Here is a 22,789-nt window from a genome sequence, read left to right on the forward strand (position 1 = left end):
CATGAGGGGCAGCGGGGAAAGGCGCCCTCGGGAAGCTTCCGGGGATAAGGGGGCGCTTGGCGAGAAGTTTCTAATTTTACTTTAGGGTTACCCTAATTCGACGGGCTGCCTATATTCCGTCCCTGCCGCACCAAGCTGCACGCGGGCTTCGCACTAACGCCTCGTGGCCAAGGTCGCGGCCAAGGGNGGACTCACCGACCTTCCGCCGAGTGGTGGGGACCAGAATACATCAGAAGAAATACAAATAGGGGCGCCTGGGTGGCTTAGTCGGTTAAGCGTCCGACTTTCACTTAGGTCATGATCTCGCGGTTCGTGGGTTCGAGCCCCGCGTCGGGCTCTGTGCTGACTGCCAGCTCAGAGCCTGGAGCCTGTTTCAGTCTGTGACTCCATCTCTCTGACCCTCGCCTGCTCACGCTGTCTCTCTCTCTGTCTCCTAGAAATAAATTAAAAAAAAAAAAAAAGAAATACAAATAACATAAACTAAATACGGTTGGAAGCGGAAGGGAGTGTCGTCCAGGTTGAGGACCAGTGAACATGGCAGAGGAATCGTGCAGCCGGTTTTTGTGGCCAACGAGTACATAGGCTCCTAATTTAAGTGAAGACATTCTTGAACTGGTGGTTTTATGCGACTATGTAGCTTATTATTCTCTGCTCATCGCCACCCCTCAGTCTTACCTAAAAGTATTTTAAACTTCCTTTGGGATGATCATTTGGCCGCAGAGCCAAGGAGAGAAGTGTCAGACCTGAATTCAAACTCAACTAACTAGCCATGTGATCAAAGGCGGGGCCTTACCCCGCTGAGCACCGAGGATAACAATACTTACCTCCCAGGGAAGAGCTGAGAGTGCTAGGAGATAAGCCATCCAAAGCACTTGGCACAAAGCTTGGAGCAGAGGATATACCAAATTTGCACAGATTCTTTGCAAGCTAAAACAGGAAAGTTAGGCCGAAGGAGGGAATCATAGGGAAATACATAGTTTTGGCTTCTGCCAAAAGTGGGTGAAGCCACTCTTAGAAACAAATATATCTGCTTCTAATCCTTTTCATAATGAACGAAAAAGATTCATGACACCTTCAGCGTAGAATGACAGGGGTCTAAAGGAAAGTAAATAAGGAATAGTATGCTGTATTGCTTTCTGCTGGCGATGAAATTTTAACATAATTTCCTGGTTACCAGCAAAACAGTATATGCTAGAACATTGAAAGCTGTGATTTGGGGCGTCCGGGTGGCTCAGCCAGTTGAACGTCTGACTTCGGCTCAGCTCACGATCTCACAGTTCTTGAGTTCTAGCCCCGCATCAGGCTCTGCGCTGTCAGCTCAGAGCCTGCAACCCACTTCAGATTCTGTGTCTCCTCCTCTCTCTAACCCTGCCCTGCTCCGTCTCTCTCTGTCTCTCAAAAATGAACATTAAAAAAATTTTTTTAAACATTAAAAAAAAAGAAAGCTATGGTTTAAGAAAGATTCTTGCAGCTGGGGTGCGGTTTATACAGACCATGTTAATGCTGTTTTGCCCAACTGAGCCCTTTCATCAGTCAGAAACTTCTGGTCATTAAAGGTTTGTTGGGTTCAATGCCACGGTATCATTGAGGTTAGAGATAAATATTATGCCTCAGACCACAATGGTGGGAGAGGCAAGGAAGAAAGCTCCCCCTCCACCTCCGTATGGAACTTTTACTATGTGCCAGGCACACACTGGGTATTTTACTAAGTATTATCATTCCCACATCACTGATGAGGGAGCATGTTGAGAAATTAAGTAACTTGCCAGAAACCTACAGCTGGGAAATAGAGGAGCCAGAATTCCAGAGTATGTGGTCCGACTGAAAAGCCCATCCGGGCATGCTCTTGTCATGGTCACGACCTTGCCACCAACCGGCCCTGTGGCCTCAGGCAAGTAACATCACCTTTGTGGGCTTCACTCAGTTGCTATTAAATGACTAGAACCCAAGACCTCAAGAAGCAGAGGAGAAGTCTCATTGAGGCTGAGCTGGCCTTGCTGAGCCCTTGTCTGAGATCTCTGTGGCTTCTAGGGGCCCAGGGAGCAGAGAAACAACATTCCCTTCTCCTCCACTCATACCACACTCCCACGGCCGGCCTCCTGAAGGCCTGAGTAGAGCTTCACCTTACCAAAGTGTTGGAGATTCTTAGATTATGTCATACCTAAGGCTCTTCCTGCCGTAACATTTAATATTCCACTGTTCACTTAAACCAAACAAATGGAATATTCAAGGAACTTGTTCCAAGAGAACAGTATTTTGTGAGTAAAGCTATAAGTTAGATTTGGGGTATAACTATTAGTTTTCTGTTCACATCCCTCACTACCATAGGAAGGCATTTTGAGGCCCTTCTTCCCTTCCAAAATGGTATTTGGTCTGTATGTACATGTATTTCTTTTTACTTGCCATGGTTACCACTGGCAGGTGAAATGTATTTATAAACTAATTAAACATGGCAATAACACCCCTACTGCCCCTAAGAAAGAATATTGTAAAAACTAACATGACATTGATAGAGTAGCATTTCCCAAAATAGATGGCATAAGAAATAATTTTCAGAGAACATGAATTTCCTTGAAGGAAATTTGCCTGGTCAAATGTTTGAGAAAGCCTAGAAGAAACAAGGCCAAGGATGATGCTTTACTGCAGGGAATCTCTCGGTGTGCAGATGAACACTGGGATACACAGTGTTTCCTAAACTTGTTTACCCAGGGTCCCCTTGCTTTGTGGAGCACCCTGTGGGATTCGTATTCCATGGGACACACTTTGGGAACTATATACTATAGCATTTAGCGCCGATGTTAGTTTTGTGCTAGTACGGCTTTTGTATCTGCTTTCTTCAAGTGATCCATTTGGTGATGACCTTTCCAATTATTTTACCGGCATGGAAATCAAATATTCAAGCCTACCACTTAGTTTTCCTCTTTTTTCCATCCCTCAAAAATAGGCTTTTCACCATCCCTAACGATTAGTCACCTTCTAGTCCTCTATGAGGCCTTTAAACTCATAAGTCATATCCCTTAGGCCCATTTCCCAGCACCTTGGAGATTAAACTTCTTGAGATTTCCACAACTACTACATTTAAATAATTTTCACTATCCACTTCTCCTTCATTCTTATGATTCAACAAATATTTGTTGAGCACCTATGTTGTGTCGGACACTATGTTGTGTGTAGGCCCCAGGGACACAACGTAAGCCAAGGCCCCAAGAAGCTTATGTTCTTGCGATTAACTTTCCCTCAGACGTTTCCATTTATCACCCAAGCGACCCAGAGGTTCTGCAGTCCAGTACATCATTACTTTTGTGAGGACTGTTTGGAGATCCACATCCTGACCCAAAAAGGACTTCAGTGGAAGAATTCCAGACATCTGGGGCAGGTGGTGGATGGGGAAGTAAGCTCAGGGAAGACAGACCTCTGCACACATGTGGCCTGAGTCACCTCGGATTCAACACCCGGTACATGAGCAGCACACTTCAGTAAATTTTATGCATATGTGCCATTTCACACTTACATCAGTACTATGAAAAATATCTCATGAGAGTGCTGCTATGAGATATTATGAGAGTTATATCATGAGATTTTATAAGATAGCTACTATATCTACATAATAGATATAGCATAGTTAACATCCCCATTGTATAGGTGGGGAAACAGGTTCAGAGAGATCATGTGCCCTGCCTAAGATCATTTGACAGAAAATGGTAGAGCCAGAACTCGAACCCAGACCTTCTGCCCCAATTCTGTGCTTATTCCAGGTTCCTCGCCTTTCCAGGAATCTTCTCCACTTTCCACAGGCCTGCACAGCCCTTCACAGACAAGCCCTATCACGTGAACTGACCACTGATATCCAGCTCACTCTAAATTTCTAGCAAAGTCTACGCATTGCTCTGACCCTAGTACCAAGGACTAGGTACTGACCAACAAGTGCTAGTCAGTGAGAATGGTAAAGTTCTAATATAATTATTCTTTGACCTTTTTTTTTTTTTTTCAGGTATCAAGTCTTCAGGTTTAGGGGCCTGTGAGTGGCTTCTTGTCCTCACATCCCTGCTCGTCATCATTGTGACCTTCCCCTTTTCTATCTGGTTCTGCGTAAAGGTGAGATTCCATGAGGACCCCAGAAGTAATTTCCTGGTGCCTGTCACTGACCACATGTCCACACTTCTGTGGCTTGGTATGTGCCATCTGCTCTGCACAGAATGGCCTTACGCCCACTTACCTGCCAGGAGAGCTCCTATTCTTCTCAGGCCTTGCCCAGAGCCTTCGTGGACTCGCCCAGACTGTCATTTCCTCCCCTGTGCTTTCGCGTCTCGCTGCTTTCACATCCATTCCAGTGCTTGGCACATATATAATATTTGTTGGCCCCCAGTCTCTCCCATTAGACTGATGGCCCTCAGGTCAGGGGCTATGTCTAGGTCACCGGCCCTCTGCAGCCCAAAGGTCAGCCCAGAATAGGTAACGATGTCCACTTCTGACACTTTCAGGAAACTTCTCAGGCAACTCCTGTACCATGAATGATGATTCTCTTTGGCCCATATGCCTGTCCTTGAAGTAAATGAAGACTGAAGACCTTGTCTACTCAGGAAGCACGTGCCAAGACAGGAATATAAGTGCAAGGGGTTTACTGGGAGGCATTTTCTATGAAAGATTAAGGGGAGAGAAGAAGACCAGGCAGGGGCGCCTGGGTGGCTTAGTCGGTTAAGCATCCGACTTTGGCTCAGGCCATGATCTCACGGTTTGTGGGTTCGAGCCCCGCGTCGGGCTCTGTGCTGACAGCTAGCTCAGAGCCTGGAGCCTGCTTCAGATTCTGTATCTCCCTCTCTCTCTGACCCTCCTCTGCTCATGCTGTCTCTCTCTCAGAAATAAATAAAACATTTTAAAAAATTGCTTAAAAAGAGAATAAGAGCAGGCAGAGAGAGCCTTCAGACAATGATGCAGTTCTGTGCTATGAGAAGTAGAGGAAGGGTTGGACAGGAAGAGCCTCAGACTGTGGTACAACCCCAGGGCAGTGCTGGTCAGCCTGAAAGGGAACTCCAGAGCAACATTTGCTTCATCAAAGAAGAAGTTCATGACGGGCAGAAATAGCCAGGCCCTAATGCCCCTTCCATTGTTACCAGTGTCTCGAGGTCCCAGGGACGAGCATGTCCTTGGCTGGAATGCTGCAGGTGCTGCTGGGCCACTGCTGATTGCACTCCTCATGCAAGCCCTTCTCTTCCCCGCCCCCCTTTCTTCAGGAAAGGGTGTTGAATTTTGTCCAATGCCTTTTCTGCAGCCATTGAGATGATCACGTGGTATTTGCCCTTTATTCCATTGATATGGTGTATTATAGTCACTGAATTTTGGATGTGATATCAACTGTGTATTCCTCACATAAATCCCACTTGGTTATAGTGTCAAATGCTTCTCACCTGTTTCTGGGCTCAGGCTTCTGATAGTTTGTTGAGGATTTTACATCTGTGTTCATAGGAGATATTGGTCTGCAGTTTTCTCTTCCTGTGATGTCTCACTCTTTGTTTTGGATCAGAGCAGTGCTGGCCTCAGAGAATGAGTTGGACAGATTTTCCTCCTCTTCTGTCTTTGGGGAGAACCTGTGAAGAATGGTATTTTACTTCCTTGTTAAATGTATGGCACAGTTCACCAGTGAAGCCTCTGGTCCTGCACTTTTCTCTGTGAGAAATTTTAAAACTACGGATGCAGTCTTTTACTCCTAGGTCTTTTCAGGTTTCTTTTTTTTTTTTTCAAGTCAGTTTTGGTCATTGTGTCTATATAGGAATTTGTCCATTTCACCTCAGTTATCTAATTTGGGGCATATAGTTCATAGTATTTTCTTTTGTAATCTTTTTTTTTTTTTTTTTCCTGTAGGGACAGTAGTGATGTTCCTCCTGTCATTCCTTTTTCATTCCTGATTATGAAAATTTGAGTCTTCTTTTTTTTCTTGGTCAGGTTGGCTAAATATTTGTCAATTTTGTTGATCTTTCCAAAGAACCAAACTTTTGGTTTAGTTGGTTTTCTGTATTGTTTTTCTAATTTCTGTTGTATTTATTTCCACTCTAATATTCATTATTTTCTTCTTTCTGCTTGCTTTAGTTTTAGTTTGCTCTTCTATCTCCAAAGGTAGACAATTAGGGTCTTGTTTTGAGATGTTTCTTCTTTTTCATTAAAGTCTTCTACAGCTACAAAATTTCCTCTTGGCGCTGCTTTAGTTACATCCCGTATGTTTTAGTATCTTGTGTTTTTGTTTTCACTCAGTCAAAATATTTTCTAATTTCTCTTTTGAGTTCTTTTGTTCAGCTTCTATATAGTTTTGAATTCCCCAAATTTTCTTGGTGATTTATAGTTTCATTCCTTTGTAATCAGATAATATACTTTGCGTAATTTCAATAGTTTAAATTTATCAAGGTTTGTTTTATGGCAGCATTTTGTCTATCCTAGAGATGTTTCATGTATTCTTGGGAAGAAAGCGTACTTTGCTATAGTAGGGTGGAGTTGTGTGTCCGCACCTGTTAGGTCTGATTTGTGTATCGTGTTGTTCAAGTCCTGTTTCCTTGTTTATCTTCTGTCTAGTTGTTCTATCCATGACTGAAAATGGAATATTAACAAGGTGCCTTGGTGGCTCATTAGGTTAAGTGTCTGACTTTGATTACGGTCATTATCTCATGGTTTGTGAGTTTAAGCCCCACATTGGGGCTCGCACTGACAGTGCAGAGCCTGCTTGGGATTCTCTCTCTCTCCCCCCCTCCATGCCCTTCCCCCAGTTGTTCTCTCTCAAAATAAAGAAATAAACTTTTTTAAAAAGTGGAATATTAAAGTCTCCAACTATTAAAGATGTTTGAATTGTCTATTTCTGTCTTTAGCTCTCTTGGTTTTTGCATCTTGTATTTTAGATCTCTGTTTTTAGGTACATGTATGTTTATCATTGCTATACTTTCCTAATGCATTGACCCTTGTATTGTTATACAGTGCCCCTCTTTATCACCTATAACATTTTTGTGTGTGTGTTTGTTTTAAATTTCATTTTGTTTAGTATCACTATAGCCACTTCTGCTTTCTTTTGGTTACTGTTTGTGTGGTATGTCTTTTCTATCCTTTTACTTTCCATCTAAGTGTAATGTTTAATCCAAAGTGTGTCTTCTATAGACAGCAGATAGTGGGTAGCAGGCTCTTTTGAAGGGGGATCTGAGCACCTATATGGCTGCCATAAAGTCCAGCACTAACTCAGCCATGGACGGTGGCGAATGCTCTCAGGTCTGGTGACTTCCGACGGTAAACCCTAAAAGCCAATTAGGAAAAGCATACCGAAGCAGAATGAGGTATTACGTTTGAGCAGGGTCTTGAAGGAGTCAGACTCCTCTTCATCTCTAGAAAGAATTTTTTTCTTGCTATAAAAGCAGAAAGGAAACAAGTAATGCTAGGGAGCCGAAATATTGTGGGTGCCTGGGGCCTGCTCTGGGAGCCAAACTTGACATTCATTCTCATTCATTGTTTCAACAAGCAAGGCAGTGTTCAGGCATAGGAGCTATAAAACTCAGAAGCATCAAGAAGACATGGTTCTTGCCCTCAAGGGACGTATCGTGGGGCAGTGGAGCCTGTTACCATAAGAAGCACATTTCAAAATGTGTTACTTTTGGTCTCTTCATTCCATTTTAATAATTGACTATTTTGTTTTGAGAGCGACAGAGATAGTGCGAGTGGGGAAGGAACAGAGAGAGAGTGAGAGAGAATCCCATGGAGGCTCTGTGCATGGGGCTCAAACTCATGAACACGGAGATCATGACCTGAGCTGAAACCAAAAGTTGGATTCTTAACCAACTGAGCCACCCAGGTGCTCCTCAGTAGAGCTTTCTAAAAGTGGAAGGAGAGGGGCGCCTGGGTGGCTCAGTCAGTTAAGCATCCGACTTCAGCTCAGGTCATGATGTCACAGTCTGTGGGTTCGAGCCCCGCGTTGGGCTCTGTGCTGACAGGTCAGAGCCTGGAGCCTGCTTCAGGTTCTGTGTCTCCTTCTCTCTCTGCCCTTTCCCCACTTGCTCTCTGTCTCTCTCCCTCAAAATATAATAAAGACATAAAAAAAAATTTAAAGTGGAAGGAGAATGAGGAAGGGAAACAGACATGGCTCAGTCACAAAAAATCGTTTGTTCATTCAACAGTTCAAAGGTGGGCATATATGCGAAACAACAGACCATGTAAGCTAGTGATAAGCAAGCATTAGAACCCAGATCTTGATACTGGGACAGAAAATGAAGTTTATTTTTGAGGTAGGGTGCATTAACTTTCCTGTCTCTTTTCTAATACACAGGCATTTCTATACAGAGAATCTCCCTTTTTGTCATTTAAAAAATAACTACACATTTTCAGGGCACACTTAATTTTTCTAGGTACATCACCAATGAGAATAGACAAATTAAAATCCAATTGAATGATTTTGAAGCCAACCTCAGAAGAAATTGCAGTTTGAAACAAAATGTCACAAGTGGTATTAAAATATACCCTCTCTTTCTATTAAATAGCCCATGCATGATCCATATAAAAGCTAATAATGCAGAAGCCACAGGAAAATACAAGATTAAACATGCTGTGATTTTCTTGACTTAGACATGTTGGGCATAGTAGAAGCATTATTATTTTTTTTAGATAATCATTTTTTAGATTCTTTAAACAAAATTCTGTTCATGGGTCCAAAAAACTAACATGTTTCTGAAATTCTACACTTGCTAAGTGTAGATTTTGGAAATGTAAATATTAATAGAAATTTCTTCTTGGTTCTCAAAACTAGTTTTCTGATATCTAGAATCATTCTCTTGCCAAGGCCTTTTGAAGACTTCATTTTTCTTTCTTGGAATATTTCAAAACTATTATTTTTCCCTTTAGGTTGTACAGGAGTATGAAAGAGTAATAATATTCCGACTGGGACATCTACTTCCTGGAAGAGCCAAAGGCCCTGGTACGAAACACATTTGTATCCTCCATAGCCTCGCCAGTTTCTTCAATCCTGCATTCTTGTCATGTGGACCTCAGATTATATGAAATAACTCCATCTATGATATTTGCATTTTCTAATCTGTTTTTTTTTTAAGTTTCTTTATTTTGAGAGAGAGGGATAGAGCAGGGAAGGGGCAGTGGGGGGGGGGGGAAGAGAGAGAGAGAGAGAGAGAGAGAGAATCCCAAGCAGGCTCTGTGCCATCAGCACAGAGCCCAGTGTGGGGCTCGAACTCCAGAACCGTGAGATCATGACCTGAGCCAAAACTAGGAGTTGGACGTTTAACCAACTGAGCCATCCAGGCGTCCCTCTTTTATTTGTAGCACAGGTCATGAAAGATTACTCAGATAGCATTACTGCCAGGTCACAATGACCAAGAGAGAGGATGGGTGCAGAAAGTCAAACGCCAGGGCCAGGCTGGCTGAAGTGGCAAGTAGGCTTAGGACCCACGGCTGGGCACTGGTTTGAGCAAAACATGTATTTGGTTAGAGTGCTATGAATTCTCAGAGCAAAGCTGAGCTAGTTCAGAATCCAGGGGTCACACCGAGCCATGGGAGATAGGTGAAGTCCAGCATCCAAGTGGAAAACTGGCCTTTGGTTTGTGGAACTTAGAAAACATAGACTGGACACCTCCTGTGTTTTAGATACTGTGTAACCACCAGGGAGATGAAGATGGATAAATGAGACATGGTTTTTGACCTCTAGGACCTTACAGTTTAGTGGAGTTGATATCCAGAGGTCTAAGCTGATGAAGGTGCCCTGATATAAGTGTGATCAGTCTATAAAGTCTAGTCATTGCGGTTTAGAGACTCAAGCCAGCCAGGAAGTCATAGGAAGGAACAAAGTCCCTCTGTGCATATATTAGAAAGGGTCCAATTGCCAAGCCAGGAACACAGAAACAGCAGAGAACAGAGACTAGACTAGGGGACACAAATCAGAGTTTGATGATTCAGGACAAGTACATGGGTCCACATACAAGTAGAAGCAGACCCTGTGGTCTAGGACAGTGACCATCTTGTTCTGGTTCTCATTGGGATCCTTCTTTATGGGGGCTAGAAAGTACCAGTAGCTGGGCTGCTCCCAGAGGGGTCCTGGGCTCTGTGAGGTGCTGCGGGCTCCAGTAAGGCCTTGGCTTTTGCAAGGGTCCACACTGCCCTGGCTCTCAGGAAATCTTGACAAATCAATCTAAAAATATTTATTGCATATTAACCCTGTACATGACATTAAGTGCATAAAAATAATGAGCCAACCCAAGGGCTGGTATCATGATACTGCTATTTTGTGCTACCTCTGGGGCTCACATTTTAAGAAATACTACAGGGAGGTTGCTGACTCTACAGTGTGTCATCTTGGTACGTGCACGGATTCAAAAATAATCTTACAAAGCACCTAAAAGGCACTAAGTCAGGCACTAAAGCTAGCAATAGTGCATAAGACATTCTTCTTAGGGAGTTCAAATCTAGTGAAGAGGACAGACATGTTAGTCAAGATCTGGATGGGTCAGCACCATGACCAAGGTGACCCTACAGCCCATTTTGCTGGGGCTAATCCCCGTTAATGCCAGTTGTCCAGGAGTGCATTGTAATAATGCTCTCCTTTCATCCTCAAAAGTGTCCTAGATTGAACAACAACAAAAAATGATATGGTAACCTTAGCAACCACAAACATTATAAAGGCAGAGGTGGGATTGCCGGATGGTCTGTGTGTAGTTGGAGGCTGAGAGAAGCAATGCAATATGCAACCTGACACTGAGGTGAACCCCAGTCTCCCTACCAACTATTCACCTGTCAATTCCCACCCCGCACCCCACCCCCAGGTCTTTTCTTCTTTCTGCCCTGCCTGGATACCTACCACAAGGTTGACCTTCGTCTCCAAACCCTGGAGATACCCTTCCATGAGGTAAGCCAAATGATGCATTTTACTTTCTCTCTGCATTTCATATAACTGAGCTACCAGTTCTGATCCAAGGCAAAATAACTATTTAAGCTCAAAAGTAGAAAAGGAAAGGAGAGCTATGGACTATATCAAATTAAGAACTTCTGTGTATCAAAGGACACAAAGGATCAAAAGAATGAACAGGTAACCTACAGAATGGAAGAAAATATTTGTGAGTAATATACCTGATAAGGGGTTAATATTCAGAATATGTAAAGAAATCTTGTAACTCAGTAAGAAAGCAAACAACTCAATTAAAAATGGACAGAGGACTTTGTGATGGTTAATTTTGTGTCAGCTTAGCTAAGCTATGGCACCCAGATACTTGGTCAAACACATCTGAGTGTGGTTGTGAAGGTATTTTTTAGATAAGGCTAATATTTAAATCAGTAGACTTTGAGCAGATTGCCTTCCATAATGTAGGTGGGCCTCATCCAATGAGTTGAAGGCTGTAAAACTAAGCTCCCACTGGGAGGAGGGAATTACGCCAGCAGACAGCTCTCAGCCTCACGCTTCAACATCAGCTCTTACTTGGGTCTTCAGCCTATTGGCCTGCTCTGGAGATTTTGGACTTGTCAGCCTCTACAAGTGTATAAGCCAATTACTGTTTCTCTCTCTTCTCTGTCTCTGTCTCTCTGTCTGTCTCTCTGTCTCTGTCTGTCTGTCTCTCTCTCTCTCTCTCACACGCACACATACACACACCCTAATGATTTAATGATTCTGTTTCTCTGGAGAGCCCTAACTAATACAGACTTGACCAGATATTTCTCCAAAGAAGATACACAAATGGCCGACAAACACATGAACAGATGCTCAATGCCACTAATCATTAGAGAAAGGCAAATCAAAAACACAATGAGATACCACCTCACACCTGTTGGGATGGCTATTATAAAAACAAACAGCACAGCAACAAAATAACAAGGGCTGGCAAACATGTAGAGAAATTGTCTTGTGCACTGTTTGTGGGAATGTAAAATGGTGCAGCTGCTATAGAAAACAGTACAACTGCTCAAAAAATCAAAAATAGAATTACATTTGATCCAGCAATTCCACTTCCGGGCATATACCCCAAAGAATTGAAAGCAAGGTGTTGAAGACATGCCTGCATACCTACGTTCATGGCAGCAATATTCATAATAGCCAAAGATGAAAATAATTCCAGTGTCCATCAATGACTGAATGGACAAACAAAATGTGGTACCTACAATGGAATACTATCTGGCCTTAAAAAGGAAGGAAATTCTGATATATGCTACATTCTGGATGAGCCTTGAGAACATTGTGCTAAGTGAATGAAGCCATCATAAAAAGACAAATAGTCTTATGATTACATTTATATGAGGTACCTAGAGTAGTCAGATTCATAGAGACAAAGGTAGAATGGTGGTTGCAGAGGTGGGGGCGGGGAAGGAATAGGGAGTTGTTTAATGGATTTCACTTCTGCAAGATGAAGAGAGTTCTGGAGACTGGTTGTACCACACTGTGACTTATATAATGTACAACTACTGAATTGTATGCTTAGATATGGTTAAAAGAGAGGGGACACCTGGGTGGCTCAGTCAGTTGGGCATTTGACTCTTGATTTCAGCTCAGATCATGACCCTGGGGTCATGGGATTGAACCCTGCATTGGGCTCCATGCTGGGTATGGAGCCTGCTTGAGATTCCCTCCCTCTCCCTCACTTTCTGTCTCTCTGTGTCTGTCTGTCTCTATCTCTCCCTCTGCTCCTCTCCACAGCTGATGCTCTTTCTCCCTAAAAAAAAAAAAAAGTTAAAATTATAAATTAGATGTTATGTATATTTTGCCACAATTAAAAACTAAAAGTAAATATACAGATTTTTGTATTAGTAATTTAGATTTATGAACCTTTCCTAAATTGTCTCCCACTTTACATTTGAAGTTCTTTGTCATTCTGTCTTTTGGTAAGTAGAAACTATATATATTTTTAAGAGGCTTATTTTGGATAATTAAAGGTAAAAAGAAATAAAACTTACCCCTAATCCTATATATGTCATATATATTTATATTTATATCCTATATATGTATAAATCCTTTTTAAAAAATGTTTATCCATTTATTTTGAGAGAGAGAGAGAGAAAGAGAATGCACAAGCAAAAGAGGGGCAGAGAGAAAGAGAGAGGGAGAGAATCCCAAGCAGGCTCTGCACTGTCAGCACAGAGCCCGATGCGGGGCTGGATCCCATGAACCCAGTCATGACCTGAGCTGAAATCAAGAGTTGGACGCTTAACCAACTGAGCCACTCAGGCACCCCATCCTCTATCTCTATAGACAGATATTGTTATTTTGGAGTAGATCCTTTCAGATTTATCTATGGGTGCAGTTATATTTACAGACAGTTATACATGCCATACTGCTTAATAGCATGCCTTTGTCAATCAACACTCTGTTGTGATCATGGTTGTGTATATTAGCTATGTTTCTACCCCTTTTGTGTTAAATGGACATACAGCTTATGGATGCACCACAATTCCCATTTCCCTATTGTGACTATTTATTTCTATTTTTTTATTATAATAAACAACACTGTGAATGACTTCCTTGCAGTTAAATCCTTAAAATATGTCCTTGTGATAAGTGTCTAAAAATGGAAATGTTGACGGCACAAAAACAGACACATAGACCAATGGAATAGAATAGAGAACTCAGGATTAGACCCACAAATGTATGGTCAACTAATCTTTGACAGAGTGGGCAAGGGTATCCAATGGAAAAAAGACAGCCTCTTTAACAGATGGTGCTGGGAGAACTGGACAGCAACATGCAAAAGAATGAAACTAGACCACTTTCTTACACCATACACAAAACTAAACTCAAAATGAATGAAGGACCTGAATGTGAACAGGAAACCATCAAAACCCTAGAGGAGAAAGCAGGAAACAATCTCGACCTCAACCGCAGCGATTTCTTACTTGACACATCTCCAAAGGCAAGTGAGTCAAGAGCAAACATGAACTATTGGGACCTCATCAAGATTAAAAGCTTCTGCACGGCAAAGGAAACAATCCACAAAACTAATAGGCAACTGAGGGAATGGGAAAAGATAGTTGCAAATGACATGTGAGATAAAGGGCTAGTATCCAAAATCTATAAGGAACTCACCAAACTCCACACCTGAAAAACAAACAATCCAGTGAAGAAATGGGCGGAAGACATGGACACTTCTCCAAAGAGGACATCCAGATGGCCAACAGACACATGAAACGATGCTCAGCATCCCTCCTCATCAGGGAAATACAAATCAAAACCACACTGAGATACCACCTCACGCCAGTCAGAGTGGCTAAAATGAGCAAATCAGAGAACTCTAGATGCTGGCGAGGATGTGGAGAAACGGGCACCTTCCTACACTGTTGGTGGGAATGTAAACTGGTACAGCCCCTCTGGGAAACCGTGTGGAGGTTCCTCAAAAAATTAACAATAGAACTCCCCTATAACCCAGCAATAGCACTGCTAGGAATTTACCCAAGGGATACAGGAGTGATATAGGGGCACGTGTACCCCAATGTTCATAGCAGCACTCTCAACAATAGCCGAATCATGGAAAGAGCCTAAGTGTCCATCAACTGACAAATGGATCAATAAGATGTGGTTTATCTATACGATGGAATACTACATGGCAATGAGAAAGAATGAAATCTGGCCATTTGTAGCAACGTGGGTGGAACTCAAGGGTGTTATGCTAAGTGAAATAAGTCAGGCAGAGGACAGATACCATATGTTTGCACGTATAGGAGGATTAGGAGGAACTTAACAGAAGACCATGGGGGAAAAGAAGGGGAAAATAGTCGGGGAGAGGGAGGAAGGCAAACCATGAGAGACTCTTGAATACTGAGAACAAACTGAAGGCTGATGGGGATGGGGGAGAGGGGAGGGGGGAGATGGGCATGGAGGAGGGCAGTTGTTGGGATGAGCACTGGGTGTTATATGGAAACCAACTTGACAATAAACTATTTAAGAAAAAAATAATTAAAAATGGAAATGTTGAGAACACGCAGCTTTTAGGGCTCTTGATGTGCAGCACCAGCCTGCCCCCTAGCGTTCGCACTCCCAGCGCACAACTCATCAGAGCGCTTGTTTCCCAGACTCCAGCATCAGGCTTTTTTTGGCATCAGGTTAAAAAGGTCAGATATACAATTAAGAAAAGTCTGATATACAATTAACTGAATAGTTTCGTCTAAGAAAAGTATTCCTGATATTTTTACAAAGCTATTTACAACAGGATTCCTTTAAATTCTTTTAAATTTATTGTATTCAATAAAAACTCCGTAATCTTCAACAACACATCTATTTTGAATAAAGGGTGGGCCAATGACTTTTTTTTTTCTTGCGATAATTTTATTGAGAAAATTTCCTTTGAACACATTTAGCTTCGCTCTCCCCACCTGGGAAAGGACCCCTAACGTAAGGCCTGTTATCCAAACTCTTTTTTCAGGTTGTGACCAAAGACATGTTTATAATGGAGATAGATGCCGTCTGCTACTACCGAATGGAAAACGCCTCTCTGCTCCTGAGCAGTCTTGCTCACGTGTCCAAAGCGGTCCAGTTTCTTGTGCAAACCACGATGAAGCGTCTCCTAGCACATCGATCCCTCACTGAGATTCTTCTAGAGAGGAAGAGCATTGCCCAAGATATAAAGGTACTTAGATAAATTTAAGATCAAATATGTTGAAATATCCCTTGTATTCATTTCTTCATTGGCCATTTATCGAAGCAAGTGCCAGACCTTTGCTGCTGAAGGCTCCATCCTTTAAGGAGCTTACTGCTAACTGGGGCGCCTGGGTGGCTTAGTCGGTTGGGCGTCTGACTTTCGCTTAGGTCATGATCTCGCAGTTTGTGGGTTCGGGCCCCGCGTCGGGCTCTGTGCTGACTGCCAGCTCAGAGCCTGGAGCCTGTTTCGGAGTCTGTGTCTCNGGAGCTTACTGCTAACTAAGAGGCTGCCAAACTGACCTGAGTCGATCTGGTGATGACTAGTCAGTCATTGCCATAGGTTCTGCTCTTAACCTTGCCCCACGGGCTGTGGCCTCACTGCGAAGTGCCCACACAGCACAGAGTGTGGAGCGAGTGCCGCAGGGGTGGTGGGGCGAACCAGGACGGGGCAGTGGTTATCCAGAGATGGTCAGGAACGGTTCCTGGAGCTTACGGGCGAGTTGGGAAAACAGCAAAGTTCAATAGTAAGTTCAAATAAGACTTTCAGATAAAAGAGGTGAGATGTCACAGACCCTTAGTGATTAATCTCCCAGTCAGTCATTTGGATTTAATTGATTGGGAATTGATAGGGAAGGGGTGGGGGAGCAAGAGCCACCTCAGGAGCAGCCCCGTCCAGCCCGCAGGCAGCACGCTCTGCACCCTCGCCCTCGGCCAGGCTGGGCATCTTCCGTTCTCACCCCGACGAGTTGGCAAAGGCATGAGAGTGAAAACAAAGCAGAATTCTGGGCAGCTGGCCAGTGACATGGCGGTGACCACCAGTGAGGGACCCTGTCGTTGAGGCCGCGAGCCCCCAGCACAGAAGTGTTAGGAGGGTATGAATGTTGTCTAGCCGAATGGAGGACATCCAACAGCAGAGCCTAAGGGTCAAAGGCACTGGTAATGATTGTGCCTGAGGGCGCCTGAGCCATCACTAATCTTAGAAGGGGAAGTACCCACATGTCTGTCACTTGTCCAACTTGTTACTTATAAAACTGAGATTAGCATCTTGGTGGAAAAGGGAAAATTGCAGAAAACAAGAGAACCTAAAAAGAAAAAAAGTTAGAATAAGAGGAATACAGGTAGTTGCTGCTCTGGAATTCAAAAACCACTCTAGCATGGGGTGCCTGGGGGGCTCAGTCAGTTAAGCGTCCACTCCTGATTTGGGCTCAGGTCATGGTCTCATAGTTCATAGTATCGAGTCCTCCGTCGGGCTCTACACTGATGTTGTAGGGCCTGCTCGGGACTCTCTCCCCCTCTCTCTGCTCCTCATCTGCACACTGATGTTGTAGGCCTGCTTGGAACTCTCTCCCCACCTCTCTCTGCCCTTCATCTATGATCACTCGCGCTCTCTCTCAAAAATAAACATTCAAAAAAATAAATAAAATAAAACCACTCCAATGTGCTCCCCCTCATCCCCCTCAGACTTTCTTCCTGTTCATCCCTCCCCTGTCCCCAGGGTCCAGACTCTGGACACACAAGCTTGCCTTTGTTACACTGAAATTTTATGTATTCACACATTTGTCTCCCCGGATTATAGACTCCATAATGGCAGGGGTCATATTGTAGTCTTCTCTTTGTTCTTAGCACCTGTCACTGGGCTTGTCTCACAGCAGTCAGATAGTGTGTTTTGGATGAGCGAATGAATGACCCCACTGTTACGGCCTCGTCCCTTGCCATCCCTCCCCCCACCCCGCCCCTGCAGCTAACTGTCCGTGCCCTCAGTGCTTGTCCCACATGCAGCACTTGATACTTGCACGTCTCCTCTTGGGTGGCTTCCCTTCTCCCCGCAGGCAAAACCCTGCCTGTCCTTTAAGATGCCACCTCCTCTTTCAACATCCCTTCCTCTCATCACCCCACCCCTGCCCCAAATTAGCTGGCCTTCTCAGGGCTCTCTGTACACTAAGCTAGTGACTGTGTAGCCACTGAGAAATCATCAGAAATCATTAAAAAGGAAAAGAGTGTGGGGCCCACACACGGAGCTCCATCCCCGCCCCTCCTTTCCAGAGCCCATAGTTCACCTTCTCCTGCCCTCTCGGTCTGGGGAGTGGGGGAACTGGCTGCCACGTGCAGGAAGGAGGCACCTGTAAATGAAGTCCATTTGGGAGGCACCGGACTCATGTTCTCTTATTAATAGATGCATCTTAAAACAGATTTAACAAGCACACCATCTGTATCGGTTTCCTGTGGCTTCTCTAATAAACTGCCACAAATCCAGGGACTTAAAACGATGCCAATCTAGTCTATTACACCTCTGAAGGCCAGAAGTGCCAAATCGGTTTTACTGGGGCCAAATTCAAGGTGTCAGCAGGGCCACTTCTTTCTGGAAGTTCTTAGAGGAGAATTCATTTCCTTGCCTTTTCCAGCCTCTCTCAGTGCCCTCCCCCTGCCCACCTTCCCCAGCTTGCCGCCCCTTCCTCCATCGTCACAGCCCATCCTTCCAACCTCTGCCCCCAGATTCACGTCACCTTCTCCTCTCCTGTAGTCACACCTCCCTCTGCTTTCCTCTTAACAGGACACTTATGACTACATTTGGGGTCCCCTGGGAAGATCCAAGATACTCCCCCCGTTGTAAGATCCTCTAACGCAATCCCATCTGTAAGGTCTCTTCTGGGGTAACATTCACAGGCTCCGGGGATTAGGACATGGATGTCTTTGGAAGCCACTATTCAGCCTACCGCACCGTCTTTGATTCCACAAATAGTTGTTGGGTGGCACCGTGCGAAGTTAAGCAACTTTTTGCAAGGCACTGTAATGTGAAAACAGAAGTCCTCTCAGAGGAAATGTACTTTGGCAGTCAGAACGCGGGGCATGAGGGTGTGGGGGAGCTCCCCTCCCACCTGGACGCTCCCACTGACATCTCAACTCTTCCCTCCACAGGTGGCCTTGGATTCAGTGACCTGTATTTGGGGAATCAAAGTGGAGAGAACAGAAATGTGGGTAGGAAATTAACCAAGAAAGACAATATGATAAAAGGAAATGTTTTGGTTTATTTTAAAATAATTTCAAAAATTATTCTCAGTGAGTTGAGTATTATAGCCACATTAGCATAAATTTGGAAAAAAGAAAAAATTACCCAGTACTCATAGCCATAACAGAACCACTGTAACATTTAGGCAAATTACTTTCATGGATTGAAAAAATTTTTGAGATAAAATTCACATAACATAAAAACTGACCATTATAACCATTTTATTTTTAAAAAACTTTTCAATGTTTATTTATTTTTGAGAGAGAGAAACAGAGTGTGAGCAGGAGAAAAGCAGAGAGAGAGGGAGATACAGAAACCAAAGCAGGCAGCAGGCTCTGAGCTGTCAGCACAGAGACCTACGTGGGGCTCGAACCCACGAACCATGAGATCACGACCTAAACCAAAGTCAGAGGCTTAACTGACTGAGCCACCCAGGCGCCCCCCATTATAACCATTTTAAAGTACAACTAAGTGTTTTTATTATATTCATAGAGTGGTGTAACCATCTCTACTAATTCCAGAATATTTTCATCACCCCAAAAAGAAAGCCCACACCCATTAGGCAGGAACCCTCATTACTCACCCCCTCAGCTCAACAGCACCAATCCCCTGTCTGGATTTGGCTGTCCTGGACATGTTCTACGAATGCAGTCACATATTGTACGGCCTTTTTTGTTTGACTTCTTTCACTTATTGTTTCTAAGGTTCCTCCATGGTGAAGCATGTATCAGTGCTTCATTCCTTTTTACGGTCAGACAACACTCCACTGTGTGACTACACCACATCTGGCCTATCCACTCATTCAATGATGGACATTTGGGTTGTTTCCTCTTTAGGACTATTATGAATGACACTGCAATGACCACTCATGGGCAAGTTTTTGTGTAAACATGTTTACAGATACAACCAGGAGTAGAATTACTGGACCACATGGCCACTCTGTGTTTAACTTTCCATGGAACTTTCGAATGGTTTCCTATGTCATTTTCATAGTTACAAACAGGGTAATAAATATAATTTTTATCTTTTATGTAATACATTATGCATTACTCTTGTCTAGTCAGTTCTACTCTTTTCAAAATCAATTCCTGTATAAACTTAGATGATGACTTCCTGTGTTCTTAATAGTATGGCTCTTCAAACCTTTTTTTTTTTTAAGGTTATGTGCTTTTTATTTCTGTTTTATTTGAAAGAGAGTAGGTGACTGGAGGAGGGGCAGAGAGAGGGGAGAGAATCCCAAGCAGGCTCCATTCTGTTGGCACAGAGCTGTACGTAGGGCTTAGTCTCACAAAGCGTGAGACCGTGACCTGAGCTGAATCAAGAGTCAGATGCTTAACCGACTGAGCCACCCAGGTGCCCCGAGACTGCTTTTCGTTATTCAAATTTAATAGCTGGGCTTTAGTTTAAACTGTAAGTGGGAAAGATCAGAACAATCCATCAACAAAAAAATGTGTTCTAGTTGTAGAGAAAAAACCCATAGCTCGACTGTAACATCAGTGACCACAGAAGTCTGCACGTGAGGCACTGACTTTTGAGATCCCCTCCCCAGGCCACCGTGTACCTCGCAGGGACCGCACACCCCGTTAAGCAGCCAGAACTTGCTGTGCAGGCGGTGAGCCTGTGGGAGACCCTGGCGCTGAAAGCGGTGCTGCGTTCCCACCTGACCACCCTCCCTCTTTTCCAGTAAGGACGTAAGGCTGCCCGCCGGGCTGCAGCACTCGCTGGCTGTGGAAGCCGAAGCGCAGAGACAGGCCAGAGCGCGGGTGAGCCCGGGTGTGGGTGGGCCAGAGCATGGGGGAGCCAGCAGGCAGGTGGGCCAGCGGGGCCAGAGCGCGGCGGCCGGAGCACCAGTGGCCCAGCGCTGGCGGGCCGGCCCCTCCCCGAGGCCGCTCAACACGCCTGCTCCTGCAGAACATGTCCCCTTTGCTTCCTCATGGCCCAGCCACCCCGGAGCTGGGAGGAGTCTGGCTTGTGCCCCAGCCCCCACTCTATTAAAAATGTTCTCTTCGAACGTGTCCGTAGCCCCCTGGCTAGCGCAGCATCGCTTTTTCTCTTACGCCCTCTCTCTGAAGCTGCTGGTTACAGTGACCGCCTCCTCCTTCTGGAGTCTTGGCCTTCCCTCTCCTTAAAGACGCCTCCCCACCTTTCATCCCTCTTCTCTAGTGCTGATATCTTCCCCTAGGGAGTACCAGTCACCCGCACCTCTATGCTAATGACCCCAGACCGGGATCCCTAGCTGTGTGCGAGCTGTGGAGGGACGACCGTGCTGAGGGCCCAGTTGCCACCGCGCCAGAGCCCCGGGAAGGCTGTGCTGCTCGCAGCCTCCACGGCCGTGCCAGTGAGCAGCACAGATGTGGCTGCCGGCGGCTCCTGAGGACCGAGGTGGGGGTGGGGGATGGGTGTCAGGGAAGGAGGGACAGATTCCTCTTAAAGAACAGAAAGCAGGTGGAGAAAAAGCCTACCACAGAAGAGGTCAGTAACCCTGGGGCGTGGAGAGGAGGGGTCGGGGGAAGGGGAAGGAAGTGGTCTTCTGGGCAGAGTACCTTCTCGATCTCTGGGTCCAGCCCTCTTTGTCCACTTGACGGTGACATTTGGGTGGTCAACTAGGGTGCTTTTGCCCTAGTTAGAAGTCCCGCTTTCGGGCTTCCATGACCTTGCCTAGAATACCAGCCAACTTTTTCTCAATATGGCAAAATCCTACTCACCTTTCAAGGCCCAGCAGACATAATTAATAACTCCCCTAACACTTGTCTAGCTTGCCAGGGCCCTTTACAAATTCCGCCCTGAATTACACTGAGAGCGTAATCTGTCTCCCCTGGACCAAGATCCTTGAGAAAGAGGGCAGTCCGCTCTTTGCTCCCCAGTGCCTGTCACCCAGCAGGTGCTCCGTGCTTGTTTGCTGAGTAACCCCGAGTAGTGAGGCTGTGAGTCAAGCCTCGGAGGAACGAAGAGGGAAGGTCACTTTGCTCCTCTGGCATCTGTTCTCCAGGTGATCGCTGCGGAAGCGGAGAAGGCGGCCTCCGAGTCCCTGAGAGGCGCGGCTGAGATCCTAGCAGGCGCTCCGGCTGCTGCTCAGCTGCGGTACCTCCACACGCTCCAGGCCTTGTCCACGGACAAACCTTCCACGGTGGTTTTGCCTCTGCCATTTGACTTGCTAAATTTCCTGTCTTCTCCCGGCAATAGAGCTCAAGGAAGCCTCCCCTTACCAAATCCTTCCAGGCCTGTTGAGCCACCAAATCCTAGAAAGAAAGACTCTCCCATGTTATAGGAAGAGCCAAGGGTAATGTGACAGGAAGGGGCATGACATCTAACAGCCACACTCCTGAGTGAGGCACTCTGTCCTCACCTCCTGCCCTTTCTTTGGCGGCCATATGGAGTGCCCTTGGAACGCACACAGTCACAATCCGGGAGTCTGCATGAGAAGACAATGAGACGATGTAATGACAGAGAAGCCATATAACAGGTGTAGGTGGATCATTTAATCAGAGTGATTATGGGAAAGAGCTTTAGCCAACATTCTACTTTGGAAAGAACTTTGAGTCTATATAGGGCTAAATTTTGACTTCTAAAGATGCAGGTCAAATGTCCTTTTTGCTGTCTGCCCACTGGGCCCTTTGGGAAGGTTGCTGCTCCCGTAGCCCTACCTGCCCCTATTGTTGTGTTCGTCACACTTTACTGTAATCTTGAACTTACGATGCAGGCTTCTCTCCAACTGTACTATGGACTCCTGTGAACTGCTCAAAGGCACGTCTTGGTCATTTTCCTGCAGACCACACTCAGCCTTGTATGTTCTACCCTATTTCTTCACATCTGACCTTGAGAGTTGTACCACAGTGACACTTAAATGTTCCTGAGTGAAAGAAAATAAAATATATTTGAGCTGGATATAAAGTTTACACCCAATAAAGAATTTTAAAGGAATTCTTTTTATGGAGACTTTTTTTAAAAAAAAAAAAAAATGAGTTTACTTGGGGAGAGATGTGTAGAGAGAAGGAGAGAGAGAATACCAAATAGGCTCCACACTGTCAGTGCAGAGCCCAGCGTAGGGCTCAATCTCACGAACCATGAGATCATGACCTGAGCTGAAACCAAGAGTCAGATGCTTACCCGACTGAGCCACTGAGGCACCCCTGGAGACCTCTTTAAAATAGAGAAATAGGGGCGCCTGGGTGGCTCAGTCAGTCAAACATCCAACTTCGGCTCAG

General features: G+C 44.8%; 1 protein-coding gene across 1 annotated transcript; it reads left to right on the forward strand.

The window, feature by feature from the left end:
• The first annotated feature begins 1,851 nt into the window (after positions 1-1,851).
• Positions 1,852-21,852, forward strand: NPHS2 (NPHS2 stomatin family member, podocin). The gene is made up of 8 exons (XM_077763087.1): positions 1,852-1,891; positions 3,992-4,095; positions 8,863-8,935; positions 10,788-10,870; positions 15,363-15,566; positions 18,494-18,549; positions 20,269-20,347; positions 21,574-21,852. The coding sequence occupies exons 1-8, from the start codon at positions 1,852-1,854 to the stop codon at positions 21,850-21,852; spliced, it is 918 nt and encodes a 305-aa protein (XP_077619213.1).
• The last annotated feature ends 937 nt before the right edge of the window (positions 21,853-22,789 follow it).

The sequence above is a fragment of the Crocuta crocuta genome, unplaced genomic scaffold (genome assembly GCF_008692635.1).
Source record: "Crocuta crocuta isolate KB4526 unplaced genomic scaffold, BGI_CrCroc_1.0 scaffold3, whole genome shotgun sequence".
Taxonomy (NCBI): Eukaryota; Metazoa; Chordata; class Mammalia; order Carnivora; family Hyaenidae; genus Crocuta; species Crocuta crocuta.